The sequence below is a fragment of the Notothenia rossii genome, assembly GCF_949606895.1.
Source record: "Notothenia rossii genome assembly, chromosome: 8".
Lineage (NCBI taxonomy): Eukaryota > Metazoa > Chordata > Actinopteri > Perciformes > Nototheniidae > Notothenia > Notothenia rossii.
Window position 1 is genome coordinate 52,114,161 of NC_136906.1, and position 21,304 is coordinate 52,135,464.

Consider the following 21,304-nt stretch of genomic DNA (forward strand, 5'->3'; position numbering starts at 1 on the left):
TCATAGAAGAAAAGAGATGAGTTGATGTAGGGAAGCTTGGGGTTTGTTTCCAGTCTGTATTTCAGTCACGATATGGAGAAAGTCTAGCTTTAGGTGTCTGACAGCAGCGAACAATTAGCTCAATGTTAAATGCATTTATACTTTCCAATTCATGCTCAGCTCATCTGATTGATTTGAAAGTTAAACATGTAATATTAAAACATTGTTTTCATTGTTTAGAGGAGTTGTTGGCAGCTTTCTGAAATAATCATTCACAGCTTTTGTCAAGAAATAAAATGTGAGAATCACTAAGGTTAGAGCTGTTAGGATGCCACGCTGTTGCTTGAAAAGTGTGAACATCATGCTTCAATGTAGACAACACAGCACAGATGATATCCCACACAGGAGCTAATCTCATTGTGTGCTCAGCTGCTCTCATGCATGCTTAGCACAGGTGCAGCAGGATAACAGCAGGCCTGGGTGAACTGATTTAGTGACTCGATGGGTGCGTCTCACTTCGGTTATTTTTCATTTCCTCGCTCCTCAGGCTCGGTCTCACCGGAAGCTGATTTGTCTGTGCCATCTTGAGTAGCGTCCCAGTGGCCTTATTTCTGCCGGAGGATCGAGGATCGAGGACTGTTAACGATGGAGCGCTAATCGAGGAACTACCAGACCACCTCCGGTGAAATCCTTAGACACTCGCCCCGCCCTCTTACTGTGTATCGCTCACTGATTGGACGATGCAGCGCATGCACTGATCTGGCTGCTGTCAGACGATCAGTTGTGCGGCGTCATCACAAACGGACGTCGCTTCACATGACGCGCCGGAGAAAACAACGTCCCATTGCTCTTAAAACTAATTTCCCTGCTTCTCGTGGTTTCCTTGCATCTCTCCCTGCTTCCCCGGTGGGAGGGACTAGTCGCAGGGAAACGACGCAAGTGAGGGATGCAAGGACTCCATTTCACCAAAGTGAGATGCACCTTCAGTACTCATTGTGCACGTGTGTTTCTACCTTAAAAAATAGTATTTAACCAGGGCGGATCATGAGACAATAGACCCCTGGGCACAGACGTCTAAAATACTTGTTGATGATTACAAATCTCTTCTGTATCTTTGTTATTTTGGTTATTTAGTGGGAATGCTGACACAGCATTACTATCTGTTATGCTACGCACAAAATTCTTTATTATTCCAACGGGTTATTTTGCACCTCTTCTTCTCCCACATTCCACATCGCAGAAACTCCGTTCAAACATCAAAACGTTCAGCTCGGTCGGGAATCGATGGCTATTACTTTTCTTATTCATGACTTTCATAATTCCAGAGATTCATCATATTTTTAACATGGAAGTCAATGGAGAAACTCTTCAGACTTTAACAATCTTCATGCAACTTCAACTGCTAACTGCTCCTTCATACTTTCACTCAGAAACCTCATTCCAACTTTAAAATGTTACACATCTTTCTGAAATTATTTGTGTGACACAACTTTTAAATCTGATTCGTACTTTTACAGATATTAAACATTGTTCAGACCTTGGTAAAGAGGCCTTCTTCAGAGTGGAGACAGATTTAATTTTGCCTTCATATTTTCTTTTAAACCGGCCATAATTCCCAAACCCTACATTCCTGAGACATCATTTTTCATGAGAAACGTAGGAAAAAATCTTGTGGCTTGAAAATTAAAAAATCATTAAGCAAAATAATTTAACAAAATGCCTCTCGAGGGCATGAAGTGACAACAAATTTCAACATGTCTCCATTAAAGCCCATTGTAAGTTCAGCCTCTTCTTTCCCCACCACAGCAGCCGCACACCTTTAGTTAATCGGCCACATTATTAACCCGAAAGTACACAAAAAGTACACTTCAGATGCTCAAGTTCCTTGACATGCTTCACGCAAGTCCTCCAACTCATACGACCAAATAGGCCGATTGTTCAGGCCCTTATTAGGACCAAATATGTCGTTTGTTCAAGCGCTTAATACGTCCTATAATTACGTTTTAAAGTGTTCACCCTCTAGTGCAGAGGTTCTCAATTATTTTTCAGCCAAGGACCCCTTACAAGATAGAGAATACACCAAGGACCCCCTCATTCTGATTTGTGATTTTGGGCTATATAAATAAAAATTGACTTGACTTGACACGTATGTCCCTTGGAATAATCTGACGTAGCCTATTTTTTACACTTCTATAGTGTTAGTTATGTGAAAGAACAACACAAGAGCAATGTATTAGAAATATATTAGATATGTATTAAAAATATTTGCACCATCTCAACACAGAATACCCATAAAACAATCAATCAATTAGCTGCAAGTAACAGTGTACCTAAACAAAATATCAAAGGAAAATCAAGAAAAAAGTGATCATTTGAAGTGCATTTCAGAACACACACACACACACACACACACACACACACACACACACACACACACACACACACACACACACACACACACACACACACACACACACATAAAGATAACACATCAAGTGTTTCACTCTTAGTTAAAATTAAATGATTTATAAAAGTCTAAAAACAAAATGAATGCAGGCTATAAACAATTGAACACATGCCTGCATTGCAACATATATCAAGTAAATTGCAAAACAACTGCAACTGCATTGCTACAATCCCAAACCACTACTTGTAATGGCAGCCAGCTCTGGACACTATTGGAGTGATGCAAGGCAGTCCATGAAGCTGATTGCTTCTCTCTGCAAGTTAAGACACACATATCAAACTAAATCTATAAATGCAACATACAGTATCTGACATTTCTGTTGCTCACACACATAACCACACACACACACATACACACACACACACACACACACACGCACGCACGCACACACACACACACACACACACACACACACGCACACACACACACACACACACACACACACACACACACACAGGCAGGGCCGGCCCTTCCCACTGGCGAACTAGGCGGTCGCCTAGGGCGCCAGATCTGGAGGGGCGCTGCCGCGCTGCGCTGGGAGAAAAAAAAAATTAATAAAAAAAAATTAAAATTATTTTTATTCTGGCTAATTTTCTGCCCTTGATGTAATACATTTACAATAATTGAACAAAGTAAACACCCTTTGCACCCCTTGCCGGCGGCAACATTTTGCATTTGCCCTGTACGATGGGCGCTGTAACTGTAAGTGATGAAAGGGGGGGATGGTCGCTTATTATCAGGCACCCACAGGCCGTGGCTCACAGCCAAAGTGACGCGGCAGCTCCAGCTGAAAGTGTCGGTGATCGCAACGATCGCAACAGCAAGAGGCAAAACATTAGCATTATGAAAAGGTCCAAGCCTTCTGGGGCAACGGGAAGGAAACGGAAAAAAGAACAGGAGGAATCGAAAGTCAAAGACAGAGGTAAGTCGGCTTGTGTAAAAAAAAAAATTCAGTATGTACTGTACCGTTAGACATTTGATTTTAAGCTAGGTAGCCATGATACAGCTTTGATGCCATGCTAGCAGCGAGCCTCTGATACAGAATGATAGATACAAATGATTTTAAGTTTTTATTTATGTGTTATTATTCCTATATAATCTTTTTGTAAATAATATCCTACTTTTATATTGTGATAGCTGTAAATTGATCCTCCAATAGTGTTTAATTTGTCAGCTAGTTTATTTTCACGGTCAACTTGTGTGTATATATATATATTTATTTTTCTGTTTATTTTCTATTATATATTTTTTATTTTCTGCACTTTTTAATGTCTAATTATTGTGCAATGCTTTGTTTTATATGCTGATGTAACGAAATAATGTTAATGTTAGCCAGAAGAAAGCTATCTGGATAACTGCTCCTTTGTATAAAGTGAGGCTGACCAACCAATATGGGCATGTGTTATTATTTAGTTGTTACTTATGTTTGCAAATGATCTCCTGGGGCAGCAGAACCTCACTTTTATATAGGCCAGTTGTGAACTTGCATACAGCTGAGGCAGATTGCAGCAGTTATTTTTGCCTGACTGTATATAAATGTTTTTGCTTGTAATGTGCTAATATCTACCCTATAAATGTCCAGCTGCACTTGAGAAATACCTCAAAAAGCCCCCAGTTGCTGGAGAAGGAACATCTGATCTCCCATGTACATCACACTCTGAAGAATGTAAGTTTTGCCAAACATTTATGGTCTTTGTGTAATCGTTCATACACTACTTTTTTGTCATTATTATTATTGTTATTATTATGATAAATAATGAAAACTGAAGCATGAATAACTTCTTTGCATGTTTGGATTGCCTGCCTGCAGGTGAAGGAATAACGAGCATAGTATGTGAGTCCACCATTGCAGCCCCCTCAGATCCTGCTGACTACCCAGGCCCATCTGAGTCCACCATTGCAGTCCACTCAGATCCTGCTGACTGCCCAGGCCCATCTGCAGTCCCCTCAGATCCTGCTGACTGCCCAGGCCCATCTGAGTCCACCATTGCAGTCCCCTCAGATCCTGCTGACTGCCCAGGCCCACCTGAGTCCACCATTGCAGTCCCCTCAGATCCTGCTGACTGGCCAGCACTGAGTGATACAGTGAGGATGGAGTTAGTCAGACGTGGGCCATATCATTTAAAATCCGACTTCACGTTTCCTAAAAAGGAGGGAGGGAGAAGTTGCCATCATCACTACTTTTACAGAAGATTAGTGAATGGAGAGACAATCAAGAGGAGCTGGGTTGTGTATTCCAAGAAAAACAAAAGTATTTACTGCTTTTGCTGCAAGCTGTTCTCCCAAAAAGAGTACCAACTAATCAGCAGTGGACTAAATGACTGGAAAAATTGCACTGACAAACTAAAAACACATGAGAACAGCCCAGAACACTCTAGGCACATGACGTTGTGGAAGGAACTGGAGACTCGACTTGAAAAGGGCCTAACTATAGACAAGGTAGAAATGGCACTTATGGAGGCTGAAAAGAGGAAGTGGCGTGAAGTCCTGACCAGGTTGGTGGCAATAATTCAGTCATTGGCAGAGCGAAATATTGCCTTTAGAGGGACGACAGAAACACTTAACCAGCCAAATAATGGCAACTTCCTGAAGGAGGTAGAGCTCATGGCGAAGTTCGACCCAGTCCTCAAACAGCATGTTGCTGAGGTCCAAAGAGGAACCACCAATATTTCCTATTTGGGAAAAATAATTCAAAATGAACTGATAGATTGCATCAGTGGGAAGATTGGGGACCATATGGTCAAGGAAATCAAACAATCCAAATACTTTTCAATTATTTTGGATTGCACCCCAGATTTGAGCCATACAGAGCAACTATCAGTCATTATTCGACTAGTTACAACCCAGGACACGCCCCAAATAAAAGAACATTTTATGGGGTTCCTTGAGGTAGAACAGTCCACTGGAGAAAGCCTTTCAACCCTGATTCTAAAGAGATTAGAACAGCTTGATATCCCTTTTGAAGACTGTAGAGGGCAGTCTTATGACAACGGTGCAAATATGAAAGGAAAGAGGAAAGGAGTCCAAGCCAGACTTGTTCAAATCAATCCAAGGGCTTTATTTGTGCCATGCGGAGCACATACATTGAACCTGGTGGTAGCTGATGCAGCAAAAAGCTCTGCAGAAGCCACTAGCTACTTTGGCTACCTGCAGAAGCTTTTCACACTCTTCTCTGCCTCCACTCAGAGATGGTCCATCCTAAAAAGCCATGTGAACATCACATTGAAATCATGGTCTGATACCAGATGGGAGAGTCGGATCAACAGCATAGAGGCTGTAAGGTATCAGGCTGCAGAAGTCAGAGATGCACTTCTAGAGGTGAGGGATAAAGCCACAGATGGAGTCGTAAAAATTGAGGCACAATCTTTGGCTGAAGAGGTTGGATCATACCGCTTTGCAATATGCACTGTGGTATGGTATGACATCCTGACCAACATCAAACATGTCAGCAAAATGTTGCAATCAGTGTCAATGCAGCTGGGTATTGCTGTTGACCTCCTGAGAAAAACAGAAGTTTCTTTGGTCAGCTACAGAGGCAATGGATTTGCTTCTGCCCAAGCATCTGCCAAAGACATCTGTGGCCAAATGAATGTGGAAGCTGTTCTCAAGCAGAAGAGGCTGAGATCAACCAAGAGACAGTTCTCCTATGAGTCCCAGGAGGAGCAAGTGAGTGATGCACTAAAGAAACTCGAAGTTTCTTTTTTCAATATGGTGGTGGATGTTTCCATTGCATCACTGCAGGAGCGATTCAAGGCCTTAGGTGAAGTAGAGAAAAAGTTTGGGCTGCTACTCAACTTCCCTGACCTGCCAAAGGAAGATCTGACGAAGCAGTATGAAACACTCAGCAACACCCTGAGCTGGGGTGGGCAGTCAGACCTGGATAAGAGGGAACTTGCACTGGAGATGCAGAATTTCCCAACTTTGCCAAAAGCCAACATGACTACCCTGGAACTTCTGACTTTCCTACAGGAGAAGAAAATGAACGAAGTGTATCCAAATATGTGGGTGGCCCTCAGGATCGCTGTCACTATTCCAGTGACAGTTGCTGCTGGGGAGAGGAGCTTCTCCAAATTGAAGCTCATTAAAACATACCTGAGGTCGTCAATGGCTCAAGAACGCCTCAATGGATTAGCTTTAATAAGCATCAATCGCAAGGTTTCGGGGCAAATATCATTTGACGACACAATAAATGAATTTGCAGCAAGGAAGTCCAGACGTGTCCGACTTTAAGGATGTGGACTAATTAAAGGACACAATAACATAGCAGAGACTTGTTGTTCTGATTGCCTGTTTCATTTGATTTATAGTGTGTGTAATGTTGTTCATTATCTTAATTTATTTGCAATAACCTCAGTTGTAAGAGCTCCGTTGGCTATATTTTTGTCCACGTTTGCACTTTCTTTTCTTGAAGTTTTAAGAGAAGCTACTTTTGTTTGATGAGTGATTTTCATTTAATAACTACAATAATAATAATAAGGATAAAATAAATAAAAAATATGTTACATTTATTTGTTATTGGCTGTGGGTTATTGGTTATGTTCACATACTTATTTGGTTATTAAAATGTAACGATCTTTTTCATATGGGTGTTTAGAGTTGTACCCCTAGATCTAGTCTCTAGTAATTCTGCTCAAAGTGCACCAGATTGAAGCATTTTACTTTAAAATGTTAAAACAAATCTTTCCGAAGGGGGCATACCCCCGGACCCCCCCAGAGGATGTGACATCCACCCCCCAATTAAAACATGTTCATACAATAATGAATACATTTGAAACCTTCTTTATGTATATTACCTATGTCAATAAGTTTCAGTTTTTGTAGTGTATTGGTCTTTTGTAGACATTTATTCTTTATATATTCTATTGTGTATTGCTTGGAGGCGGGGGGGGGCACCAAATCATAATCTCGCCTAGGGCACCAAAATGTCTAGGGCCGGCCCTGCACACAGGGGTTAAAGTGGGCGGGAACGATCCAGAACAGCGTTCCGGCACCTTCGATTAATAAGTAAATAAATCTGATTGGCAGTTTCATACATAATAATGTCAAGAGAGTTCACAGGGCTGCCAACTCTCACACAATTGACATTTTTCACATGCTCTCAGCCACAAGTCCATTTTCTCAAGCAATGAAAAACAAATTCATAACTGATAATGTCATGGTGCGAAAAGAGGACACTACTGCACATTGCGCAACAGCAGCACCAGGCAGCAGACCATCTGAATAGCGAGAAATATACACAAATGTATTATATTGTAACTTATTCCCATGCATGTTGCTCAAAGTAATCTCAGTCAGTCTCACTTCTGCGGCTCTCCCTCTCCTCTCGCGCCAGTGCGATGAGCCGCGCAGAGCCGGACACATCAGTGGACTCATCCAATTGAACCGCGAATTTAGGCCCTCTCAGTCTTTCCAGCAGTTGTGATTTGATATCAGCAGACATGTCCTAAATTCTTCGTCTGCTCTTTAGCAGAAACAGACGTAACATTAACCATTCGTTGTTGTGGCTGGCGGTAGTCCTCGCCCTTCCTCTCAAAAAAAGTACTGTCTTTTTTTACATAATCTGGATGCTTGGTCTTGAGGTGCCTCTTCAATTTGGCAGGCTTCATCGCCTCATTGGCAAGACACCGCAGGCATATCAGACATTTTGGTTTCCCTTCCACTTCAATAAATCCATATTGGAGATACTCCTCATCGTATTTCCTTACTTTTTTTTGTTTTTCATTTACTTCATTTGTAGCCGGAACCGGTAGTTATAAAAAGTCTGACCATCTTCGTAGTATGTTAGCCGTGTTATATCTCTATGATGCTAGCAGTGACGCTCTCTGACTGAGTACCAGTTATTGTTGTTTCCATGGTAACGGGTGACGCGCTTGATTTTTAAATGTATAGATTTGTTAGGTTAGAACGTAATCTATGAACTATTTTCGATAAAAAAATAATAATATTATTTGTTGAACTATAAAGCCTTTTGTAAAAAAAATAAAAAAGGAAAAAAAATGATATCATGATCATTTAAATTAATGAATCTGAAAACTTTTCACGGACCCCCTGGCAGAGTGCCACGGACCCCCGGGGGGTCACGGACCCCACTTTGAGAACCACTGCTCTAGTGCTCCCGTTGAATGCAAACGTTACAGATGGTCATTTATTCACAGATAACCCTCTCTGTAAAATCCTAAATTGTAGGATAGTTTGGCCATTAAAACACTTTTTTTCCTAGCGAGAAGTGTATATTGTACTTTTAGAATCCACGTCCAGTCGATATGTAGGATCTATAGTTTGATAGATATTACGAAGATGATTTGAGGTATGCGGCAGCCTCCATGTAAAGTTACGGGTTGAAAACAGTATTTCCGGTCATAATAAAACCAATGTTCAAATGATTTAACTGTGATATCTGCAGTACTCATCAACTAAAACACATCAGTTTATCCTTGTTAATTATACAACATTTATTGGTTTAGACACGGCAGGCAAAAACATAGTTTTTCATGCACTGGTCAATTTTGAGATTTTGTGCTATTTTGATTCCATAACATGTTTTCTTTCAGGCTTTTGGAAGGACAACGTATAACATACACATTTAAGTGTTTATTTTACTATAGTTTTTCTTTTTGCGTCTGTAGATATCTCCTAAATTCACCAAAAGTTAGCATTCTAACGTAACATAAAGTACCGCAAACGCTGTTTGCACTGGCGATGTGTCGGTCGCGAGCGAGCCGATTCTTTTGAACTTATTGGTCCGCACTCACTGCCAAAATGCACTCTCATTGGCTGGTGTCAATTTCTGACAACGTGATTCGTTCAGATGCGTCACGTGTGCTAAAACACTTCCTGGTTAGCTTTCCGCTAGAAATATAAATCTCAAAATGGCAAAAGAACGACGAAAAAAATGTTTACAGAGAAGACGACAACAATTGTCACTTGCACAAAGCAAGGTTATACAAAAAACAAATGACCCCGAAAATGAAATACCTTCACGGAGTGCGTCGATGCGCAAGCTATCATCCAAATAACAAGAGGGTTTAGCTAGAGCCACACTGCAATCTTTAAAGGTCGTTTTCTCAAAATGAGTTTTTTCTCCTACACAGCAAATTCAGAAGTGTTAATTCAACTCCTAGGGAGTTAAATTCAACACTTTAAAAGTGTCTATATTGGTCCACACTAGATCGAGTTAAAATAACACTTTTTGATGTGTTAAACATGACAGAGTTGAAACAACACTCTCAGTAGTTGAAATGTAACACTCACCAGTGTTGAATTTTCCTAACACTAGTGTGTAGTGTCAAAAATTAACACTATCATTGTGTTGTTTTAACACTGAATAAGATTCAGATTATATTAACACTATTGATAGTGTTAAATCTATATTAACACTATGGATAGTGTTAAATCTACATCTACTACTACTACTCATAATAATAATATAATTTACAAAGAAAACCACACAAGTTGCAGTTTGAATCTGTATTTATTTCAAACAAGCTCACCACAAAAAAAACAGCACTGGCTTTGCAATAACCAACAATGACCAACACAGGTCACACGATATGACAATGTGGCACAATATAATATTTTTCACACATCTTATTAGAAAACTGTTTGTCATAGGGTCTGTAATAAATCAACTCCTTAACTGGAAAAACAGAAAATGAATCTGCGCTCTCACTGATACAGTATGCATTGAAATGATCATCAAAATAAAGAGTGTCCACTCTGCATGTCAAAATAAATGCTTGCTCATTATGTACAAGAATGTTTGTGATCTTTCTGAAAACAGGATCTTCCATATTTGTTCCAGTGCAAACAAACATACCAATCTGATATTCTGTTCCATAGTTCTTCACCCAATTAGTGGTTGACACTTCACAGTATGCATTTACATTAAATACAGAACTTAAAACATCTCCTCCTTCCAAGCTATCAATAGTTTCTTTTTTCACTGGACCAAACTCAAATCTCTGAAAATCAAAATTCTCCCAGTGGTAAGCTAGCTGTCTCTGGTGTTGTTTCATCAATGCTTTTGTGATATTTTTGAAAGTTTTACTGTTGTAGCTTCACTGAGTTTTAGTCTCTCTCAAACACTTAGTTTTTGTAGCATGTTTTAGCCATTTAGTATTTATCTCTTTCATAGGAGAAAATAAATAATAAGTTGCTTTACTAATATGCATTACGCAATGTCCTAAAATAAGTGTTCTGTTAAAAAAAAATTGCATTGAGTGAAGTATAAAAATGAACAATGAAGTCTTACCCATGAATTTCAACCATGTCAGCCACAAGAAGGTTCACCAACTGTCTCCTTGTGCTATCCATCAATGTCTTCATTTTATCATATTCATCCAAAATAATCTGTCCACCCGGTTTAGCCTTTAGAGCATCTCTCACCATCTAAAAGATAAAGCAAATTAGCAATCACCATCATTAGAGCTGCAACAATTAATCTAACAATTATCAATTATTAAATTAATCATCAACTATTTTGATAATCGAATAATCAGTTTGAGTAGTGTTTTAAGAAAAAAAATGTCACTAATCTATGAATTGTTTAAATATGGACAGATTAATCGAAGATGAAAATAATCGTTAGTTGCAGCTCTAATAATCATTACATCCAACAACAAAACAGTTTAACACAGTTCAACTGCACAATATATTTGTGTGTGATATTTGATAACTAAAACCTCTTTTGCCGATTCCCGTTCAGCATGGGTTCTCCTCCCTCCATTTGTCTGAACAATCACTGTTGCATCTGATGAATCAGAGGATACTGCCAGGAAGTCTTCTGACACTGACAGAGAGGAGTTGTCTGATATCGGTGACTCCAACGAAGTGTATGAAAGATCATCATGAAGCACAACTGTAAACAGTTTTAAAAATGTAAACACAAAAGGAAAAAATAATTAGTTCTCCACAAAACTCTTTAATATTGACGATCCACTCCTGGCCTCACAAGTCTGAGTCTCACCTGTTGACTTGTCAGTTGCCACCCTAACAGTAAGGTTCCCTGCTTGCAAAAGCTCCTCAAACACATCTGCATCGATTTCTGTCCCTGTTTCATCTGTCAAGTGCAGCTCACTCTCAAGTGGAAGATCTAGCTTTTGAATGACTGATAAAAAAAATTAAATTCAGAGCCATGGAAAAATTATAATAAACAGAAATTTGCTATACTTGTTTTTCCTAACATTTTAGGTCAAGGGCACACAGGGCATTACCATTAGCTATCATAAACACAACTCCATAATATGAGACATTTACACATCACATCATTTCAGTAGATATTATAACAATTAGTCAATTTCTCTGCTCTATTAAAAATGATGCCAACCTTTCTGAAGAAATGTGTTGAAGTCATCATAGCCATCTTCAGTCTCAGCCACTTTGACATACTTCTGCGTTTCTCCAAATCTCACCTTCACCAACATGATGTACTACAGAAAAAAGAAGAAGAAAAGACACACGCACTACGTCATCATTTTCAGTATGTTCACCATGGATGTGGAGAGACATGAAGATTTTACCTTGCCTTGAATTCGACCGAGTATCTGTTTTGATTTTTTTAAGCATTACTCACGAGTTATGGTCTGGTGTGTCTGTTTCTCCAGGAAGCCTAACCTACAGCAGCAACATGCTAACTTAACTTGCCCGACTCACAAAGCTAGTCTGACTTTTAGCATTAGCAGCAGTCTTTGGGCAGGCAGGAGCTCAACCCCCAGGCCCAGCCCCGGCTCTCTAAGTTACTCTATCGCCTGGCATTTTCATCGAGACGAGACCATAGCTAATTAATTACCGTACGCGCACGGAACGACAGATTTTTCCCGACAGAAATCAGTTAGCCTCGTGCGCGTGCTAACGCTACGTCATTTTAGCTAACTTAGCTTTTTCCTCTCACAAGAAATGTGTAGTTATATACCGTGTTATCCGAACGTGTAGCCTATACTTACGCTAAGCAAATTGTGTACATTCATCAACACTGATGTGCAAAAGGAACATTAATGCACCTTTGAAAAAATATAAAACAGCTGCCATGCTAACCTTAACATGGGACTTAGCCTACCTTGTTAGAGCTATAACGTTAGACAGGACGTTCGACACATATAACATTAAAATACTACTGCTTAAAAAAGTATTATTAAATGGGCATGACGCCTTTCATTTACTTACAGAAAGATACTCCGTGGAGTCTGGACGTGAAAAGAAAGTCGTCCTCTGCCGACCCCGCTCGAGCCTCGAGTCTGACTCCGAGTCGTCCCGCTCTTTAGACAAACACGTCACAGGTCCGTTGGAATTCTGGGAGTAACACTGTTTAAGTGTTGATTTTAAAATGAACACTTAACAGTGTTGTTTGGATTTAACTCCCTGGATTAACACCAACTCTTTTGAGGAATTAACTCTCACATAGTTGAATCAACTAAGCAAGTGTTGAATTAACACTGTATTTTTAACATTTAACACCAACACTGGAAATTTAACACTTTTGAATTTGCTGTGTACTCTGAGTTTCAAATGTCCACTTCAGTAGCATGTACATACACCAAACCTTCCAGTTATATTCCTATCAATATTATGAAGGCTTTTACAGAAGGGTTTGTTCATATCATTCATTGTATACCTAAAAACATGGCGAAAATTGATATTTTAGGGCTGTTGACAGTATTTTCAGATCTATGGAGTGATAAAAAGAGATATCCAAAATCCCTCCCGTAAAAGCCTTAGATACTAATATGACTACAAAATGAAACAATAATTTTGAGCTTGGCTTTATCCAATGTTCAGATTTCGGTTCCTGAAATGTGTTAAAATATATGCGCATATTTCATGAGATAATGGATCATTTGCATATTTAAACATGCTATTTCAGAAAACTTGACCATGGATGTATGGGCTGGACCTGTCCAATTCCAGTTTTGGAAAATCTGCCGTGGTTCCATTCCATTTCAAAGAGCTGTTGACGCTCAGCGCAACCTTGTCGCACTGCCACTCCAACATCCAATCATAGGGCTTGATGCCTAATCACGGGGTTTGCAAAGCAAGGCGGATGTTGTAGTCCCAAACGATAGCTGGGGATTCTGGGTAGTGTAGTGTCTTCAGAAACTGTATTGTCTAAACTCCTAAAAAACTATTTGTTTATCTGAATCGAAGGTTAAAAAACACAAAAGCATTGTACACAAATCTTTTTTTTTTTTCACAGTTTTGAGATTTCTTCAAATGCCGTTGCCATGGCAACACAATGCTCACCATGAAACACGGTTTTCTCATAACTTCAGTGAAAATGCTACAAACGGCCCAAAACTTCACAGGTTTGGTAACGATGCAGCCATCAACGCATCTAAGCGTATTATGGGATGTCATCAAATGCCGTTGGCATGGCGACAGATCATTCACCATCAAGCTAGTTCAAAAGTTGCAGTTCAAATATTCTGCTGTTTTTCCAAGCCTTTTTACTTTATTTTCTTCTCTCATCATTCAAGCCACCAGTGTTCATGTATCATTTCAATCTAAATTCTTCACTTTCTTCTTACACATTACATTTCAGCAAAGCAGTTTAGCGTCAGCTTTTCAGCATAAAGCATTCCCACTAGCAATTTCTTCAGGAATTGCATTCTCTAGTTGCTTTTGTCGTTGCAGCCTATAATCAGCTGTTGTGAGAAATGATGAGTTGGGCTACCATTACACAAAACACAATATTCATAGTCTTATCAAAATGAGATCTATAACACTTGCAAGTATGACATTCTTCTTGTGTGAGAAAGCGCCAGAAGTCTGGTAGACAGCTTTTTAAAGGTTTACATCAACACAAACATACTTACAGGGCACACAGAACCATCTTGGGCAAATTACAATGCAATACACAAAAACAGACCATACAATTACTTTTCACCATTAGAAGTTGCAAGGGGCATTTTTGTTTTCTCCCTCTATTCCTAAATACTTCCTGATCAATAGAGCACCTGTTGTCTGAAAGATTAACAACACTTTCAAGATACCATCTGAAAAATGATACAACAGTGAATGGTTAATATTTCCAATATTAAATACAATCATAAAAAAACACAATTTCCCCCTCACTTTCTATGGATGTTGTGTTGCCTTTGTTGTCAGTTTGTGTCTCTTTTGTTGTCATTTTGAGTGTCTTTGTAGTCTCTTTGTGAGATGAGAGATGTCATGTTTTGATTTTTGCATTTTGTAAGTGATACAATTGAATAGAGAAGAATAAGGAACGCTGTGATGAGCAATGGCAGGTCAGATATGCAGATGCATGTGTGATGAGGCTGGTCTGTGACATGTGGACTAGATGATCGCATCCTATTTACATTCAGTGGATGATTGTGGGATCAGGCTGCGTGTCCGTGCATCTCATCGGCTTATTCTTCCAGACAGGATTTGCAGATATTGATACGAGCTCTGCCTGTGGAGCTATTCTGCTCTGCGCTGTGTCAAATCACCGAGGACTGAACACACACCCCCCGCCCACATTAACACACCGCTCTCCTCTGTTTTCCAAGCCAAAGCACTTCCATATTATCAGTAAATCCTTTCAGAGGGCATCGATCGGTCAAATCCACATGCCATGAAACCAGTCAGTACACACTGGAAAGATTCTGTTCCAAAAACAAGTTTAAAAATTCATAAATACAAGGTGTTTTCACTCTAATACATAATCAAATATGCCAATAGGAACATTTGCTTGGTAAGATTTATTGTAGTTAGCTGGGAAAACTTATTTTGAACCATATTTTACCAGAATCAGGAAATGTTGTGTTGAAAATAAGCCACAAATGCTCAAAGTTTTCTGAAATCAAGTAAGATGTATTTATTGAAACAAGATGATGCATCTTTTACAGCCCGTCCACACACAGGCATGAACAAAATCTTTCAAAGCTATGCCCATTCACTTGAATGGGGTGACGTAGAAGATTTTTAATCTTCGCCGAACTGCATTGTGGGGAGCGGAGCATGGGTTTGCAAGCATCGTGAGCATCAAAAGTTGAGCAATGTTCAACTTTTGATGCTCCCGATCAGAGCTGCTCCCAATGCTTTCGAAGCTGGCATCAGCCAAAAAAATCCCGTTTATGCAAATCCCGCCAGTAGAAGCGCTAGCCAATCAAACCGCGTGCAAGCTGGGAGAGCCAGACCGCAGTTAATTTCCTCATATTCCAAACGAGAAATTACGGTAGCAAATCACTCGGTTCTTTACGACCAGAGCTATTTACCGGGATACAAACCGGAGGAACCAGGCATGGAGGGAGGTGGCAGAGACAGTGGGTGAAACTGCTAGGTATATGTATATCTTATATATTCTAGTCGGGTGAAGATATATTCCAACTAGATATTAGAGGAATGTTCTTGGCAAGGCTTCGAGTTTTTGCAATGGGGGGGTTGGAAACAGATCTTGTTTGGGAGCTAACGCTAAACCTTTAATTCACTCTGAACAAGAGCTTAAGAGCTCAAATGTAAATTAGCTGTAAATGTCAGCGAACAGAAAACCAAAGGCCATTACCATTCATCTCCGTCCCAGCAGAGTGTCCAGTGAGACTAGTTACTGTGGCACCGGTGTTACAGGGGGGGTCCTGCTCTGGAGCCAGCTGTTACTCTATAAATCATGCTGGACAGGAAGCTCTTTGAGCCAAACGACTAATTCCACTTTCACTTTCTCTCTCAAGTGTGTGTGTGTTAGAGAGCAGAGTGGTGTGTGTGTGTGTGTGTGTGTGTGTGTGTGTGTGTGTGTGTGTGTGTGTGTGTGTGTGTGTGTGTGTGTGTGTGTGTGTGTGTGTGTGTGTGTGTGTGTGTGTGTGTGTGTGTGTGTGTGTGTGTCTCACTAAATATTCTCTAGACTTGGTTCTCTTAATGTACAGCCCACACAGTGCAGATAAGAAAAAGAGATACACAAATAATTCCGTTCAGTTCGTGTTCTCAAAGCAACTAGCTTGACTAGCGGCAGGACAGAAGGGTATCTTCGCCCACGGCAACACACTCTCACTCCATAAACGTCCAGGAGCGACGCTTGGTCAGGGTCCCGAGGCGTGCAGTTGGGACGCTCCTATGCTCCTTCAGCTTCATAAAGGGATGCAAATAGCTTTCAACTGATTGCGATGTATTCCCATCTGCGGCGGGATTTGACGCTCATGGAAGCACGGCATTCATTTGTGTCGGCTGCCCTTAAAGGCAATGTGAGCGTCCATTCCCATTGGATAACAGACAATTGTACACCAGGAAGTAAGTATTCTCCTTACTGTCAATTGATTTGACAGTGATATCTCCACTACTCATCAACTCAAAAACACCAGATTATCCTTGTTGATTTAACGACATTGATAGGTTTTGTGAACAATTTCTTGTTGCGCCAGCTGGTCGACACCTCTTTTAGCAGAAACAAAAGCTACATTAATGTATTAAATCGATGTTAATCCAGGTGGATGTGGAATTAACGGACGTGACGTTGTGTGATTGCGTTGCCAGGCAACAGCTTCGGTTCATGTTAATTTACAAACTCTTCAACTACAACCGTAGTTATATTTAAAAACATATTAGAAGGCCTCACGAAATACTTTAATGTAAATTAAAATTGAAATGTGAAGGAATGTGTGTTCAACAAAATACATCCTTACGAAATACGAAACCGGAAACATGCGGAGGCAAGATCCTCAGCTCGATTTAGCCGCAAAGCACGCTGGGATTTGGTGTTTATAAAATGTGAAATCCGAAAACATATTTTAAAAATAAAATAATACATTATTCTGAGTGTGCTTGCTTTTCTCTTTGAAAGTCATCACATAACGGCATTGTAATACACGGTTCGGCTGCATTAAATATGAAATATCTGCCGTAGTTGTATATTTATAGAGCCCTGATGAGAAACATGAGGGCTTTGTAGAGACAAACAGGAGGAAATGCTGCCAAACTGAAAACGTGACGTGGATCCTAAATATATCAGCAGTTAAACAACATCTTACATTTTTTTCACACAATACGCCTCTTTGCAGTATCAACAATAATTCGGCTGACTTTTATATTTAATCCAATTGGTAGATTGACTGTATTTACACCATAACGGTGCACAGCTGATAGAAACGGGCACCTAGTGGTTAAAGCGCGTTATTGCATTTTTATTATTTTTATTATTAGATATTAATAGAATCCCTATAAAGTATATTCATCACTCGTTATTCTCTACTAATAGTTAATTAAATAATGTATATAATGACTATTTTGCACATCCCTTTCAAGATTTCAAGATTTTCTAAGGTGTATTGACATATCATAGTATACACAACTACGGTGTATTTGTATTTGTATTTATTTATAGAAGGACCATGCATACAAAAACATTAATCTCAGCAAAGAGAAGAGATGCAATATGCCAGATTATAGCTAATAGCTCATTTCCATCTGTGGTCCTCGGGCAGGTTCATAACAATCAATAAACAAACAATGACATTGCATGATCTCTATCAGTCAAACAATTTTAAAACCTGATTTAAGTACAGCTCAATAAATTAATACATAGTACACTTGAAATACACTTACATGATCTGCTTAAACAAGTGTTTAACACTAGAACCGCCAACGGGTAAATTTGACCCGCAGCTGTTCTTTGATTGTATGTAACTTTTGTTCAATAACATATTAAAGTCTCCCAGTCCGTGACTTTTCCTGAAAGTGTGTTATGTAGCACCCTCTGTTGTTAACAATTGTCAATATGAAGTCAGATTGAAAAAATCGCCAAAAAAATGCCATTTATACCTATATCCGCCAGCGGGTAATATTTACCTCATAGAAAATGCAGCGTAAACATGACGTGTTGCTATAGCAACGCCTTTTGTCTACTGCGGTTCCTTATAGATAGAGAGATATATTGAGAGATGGATAGAGAGAGAGATAGACAGATAGATAGTTATAGATAGTGTAACATCTTGGAGAATACAAGATCTTGGATGACTGAGCTCACGTTGAGGACGTAATGCATGTGTTCAGGTTGCGTGCCGGTTGAAGAAAGATGGACACTCGGAATGAGAGAAGTAGTCCGCGTCGTCTATTTATGTAGACAATTATATGTTCAAAGAACAGAACATTACAGATATATCGATAGAGAGAGATAGAAAGATTTGTACCTAAACAAAACACAAGTCTAACACCAAGCATTTAAATCAGCATTCTTAGCGATATTTTAAACTTCATGCTATCCGCACAACCTATATCATATGAAAAGCTGAGGGTCCATAGATTCTATTGGTATAAGTTTCATCCCTGTGCGATCAAAACTCACTGTTCTGTATGATAAATAAAAGAACATTGTACCTTGAAAATCTATAGTGGGTACATTTTACCCGTTGGCGGTTTTAGGTATACAGCGACCTCTGGCGGTTCTAGTGTTAAACATAGCAATATTAACTATGTTTAAGCACTTATTTTAACTGATATTATACATGTATTATACTTTTATAAGATGTATGTAGATAGTATAAGAAATGTGCACAATATGACAGTTTAATGGTGGAGGTGTACACACATATTGATACAGTAGACATCTTGTAATGCACTGTTGAGGAACCTGCCACCCAAGTTTTTCATTCATTGCATAACTACACCGTAGTTGTATATATGTGTATGTGTAGGCTATATGTCAATAAACCTTAGAAAATCTTGAAATCTTGAAAGGGATGTGCAAAATAGTCATTATATACAGTCTTTAATTAACTATTAGCAGAGAATAACGAGTGATGAATATACTTTATAGGGATTCTATTAATATCTAATAATAAAAATAATAAAAATGCAATAACGCGCTTTAACCACTAGGTGCCCGTTTCTATCAGCTGTGCACCGTTATGGTGTAAATACAGTCAATCTACCAATTGGATTAAATATAAAAGTCAGCCGAATTATTGTTGATACTGCAAAGAGGCGTATTGTGTGAAAAGAAATGTAAGATGTTGTTTAACTGCTGATATATTTAGGATCCACGTCACGTTTTCAGTTTGGCAGCATTTCCTCCTGTTTGTCTCTACAAAGCCCTCATGTTTCTCATCAGGGCTCTATAAATATACAACTACGGCAGATATTTCATATTTAATGCAGCCGAACCGTGTATTACAATGCCGTTATGTGATGACTTTCAAAGAGAAAAGCAAGCACACTCAGAATAATGTATTATTTTATTTTTAAAATATGTTTTCGGATTTCACATTTTATAAACACCAAATCCCAGCGTGCTTTGCGGCTAAATCGAGCTGAGGATCTTGCCTCCGCCTGTTTCCGGTTTCGTATTTCGTAAGGATGTATTTTGTTGAACACACATTCCTTCACATTTCAATTTTAATTTACATTAAAGTATTTCGTGAGGCCTTCTAATATGTTTTTTAATATAACTACGGTTGTAGTTGAAGAGTTTGTAAATTAACATGAACCGAAGCTGTTGCCTGGCAACGCAATCACACAACGTCACGTCCGTTAATTACACATCCACCTGGATTAACATCGATTTAATACATTAATGTAGCCTTTGTTTCTGCTAAAAGAGGTGTCGACCAGCTGGGGCAACAAGAAATTGTTCACAAAACCTATCAATGTCGTTTAATCAACAAGGATAATCTGGTGTTTTTGAGTTGATGAGTAGTGGAGATATCACTGTCAAATCAATTGACAGTAAGGAGAATACTTACTTCCTGGTGTACAATTGTCTGTTATCCAATGGGAATGGACGCTCACATTGCCTTTAAGGGCAGCCGACATAAATGAATGCCGTGCTTCCATGAGCGTCAAATCCAGCCGCATATGGGAATACATTTGAAAGCTATTTGCGTCCGTTTATGAAGCTGAAGGAGCGTCCCAACTGCACGCCTCGGGACCCTGACCAAGCGTCGCTCCTGGACGTTTATGGAGTGTGAGTGTGTTGCCCAAGGCTTCGCCTCTCAGGCTACACACAGGCTGCCTTACCCTGTTGGTGAAGGTTGTTATGAGTGTATGTGGCCTCAAAATAAGACTCACATCCACTAATAAGAGCTGAATATAATTTAAAGTATATTCATTTGTTTTCGTATCTCCTTAGTGGTAATGTGTCTCCAACTTCTGACACTAAACCTACGACTTTGAGCCTTGAAGCAGAAATAAAATATTAAATTAGATAGATAGATAGATAGATAGATAGATAGATAGATAGACAGACAGACAAAAAAGACAGACAGACAGATAGACAGACAGACAGACAGACAGACAGACAGACAGACAGACAGACAGACAGACAGACAGACAGACAGACAGACAGACAGACAGATAGATGAATGAATGGATGGATATCATTGTCATTGCAAATGAACTAAACATATTTGTAAAATAGAATACAGTAAAAATAGAATACAATAAAAAAGAATACATATATAAGCATTAAAAAGCAATTATATATTCAGAGTATATCCCTATTAGAAAAAAATGCAATCAATAAAGTGTCTTAATATACAGAATAAATAATGTACAAAATAAACTAAAATTGACGTGTACAACACAGTTTACAATATACAGTGCAAATAATTGTGCAAGTAGTTTTCCTTTAATGTACATTTAAATTAGATCCCGTAAGGTAGTGTAGTATTATATGTGTCAATATGGATCCATCACAACTCTTTTGTCTCGCCAACTACTGTACATTGGGACATTTCAAGTCTGACGCTCTTAAAATGTGCTTGTACTGTAGGTAAATGTTCTCATTGGTAATTATGTAAAGTCATTCTTAAACTTATTTAATACATTTCATTTGTCTGACGCTTTTATCCAAAGCAACTTACAATATATGCAAAAAAACAATTAACAAGATTCCTGTTAATGATCTTTTAGTACGTATATATATATATATATATATATTCA

At 39.1% G+C, this 21,304-nt stretch overlaps 3 protein-coding genes across 11 annotated transcripts in view; 2 read left to right on the plus strand and 1 right to left on the minus strand.

Moving 5' to 3' along the window:
* The window catches only part of LOC307016871 (leucine-rich repeat and fibronectin type-III domain-containing protein 2-like), a 321,008-nt gene that overhangs the window by 166,400 nt on the left and 133,304 nt on the right, over positions 1-21,304 (plus strand). The window lies entirely within an intron of this gene.
* LOC307014474 (zinc finger MYM-type protein 1-like) lies at positions 3,033-7,162 on the plus strand. The gene is made up of 3 exons (XM_079642402.1): positions 3,033-3,368; positions 4,029-4,112; positions 4,257-7,162. The coding sequence occupies exons 1-3, from the start codon at positions 3,134-3,136 to the stop codon at positions 6,674-6,676; spliced, it is 2,739 nt and encodes a 912-aa protein (XP_079498528.1). The 5' UTR covers positions 3,033-3,133; the 3' UTR covers positions 6,677-7,162.
* LOC307016960 (uncharacterized protein) lies at positions 9,899-12,878 on the minus strand. Its single transcript, XM_079646353.1, has 5 exons — positions 12,608-12,878; positions 11,772-11,874; positions 11,412-11,552; positions 11,128-11,303; positions 9,899-10,834 (listed from the first exon to the last, which is right to left on the minus strand). The coding sequence occupies exons 2-5, from the start codon at positions 11,866-11,868 to the stop codon at positions 10,694-10,696; spliced, it is 555 nt and encodes a 184-aa protein (XP_079502479.1). The 5' UTR covers positions 11,869-11,874; positions 12,608-12,878; the 3' UTR covers positions 9,899-10,693.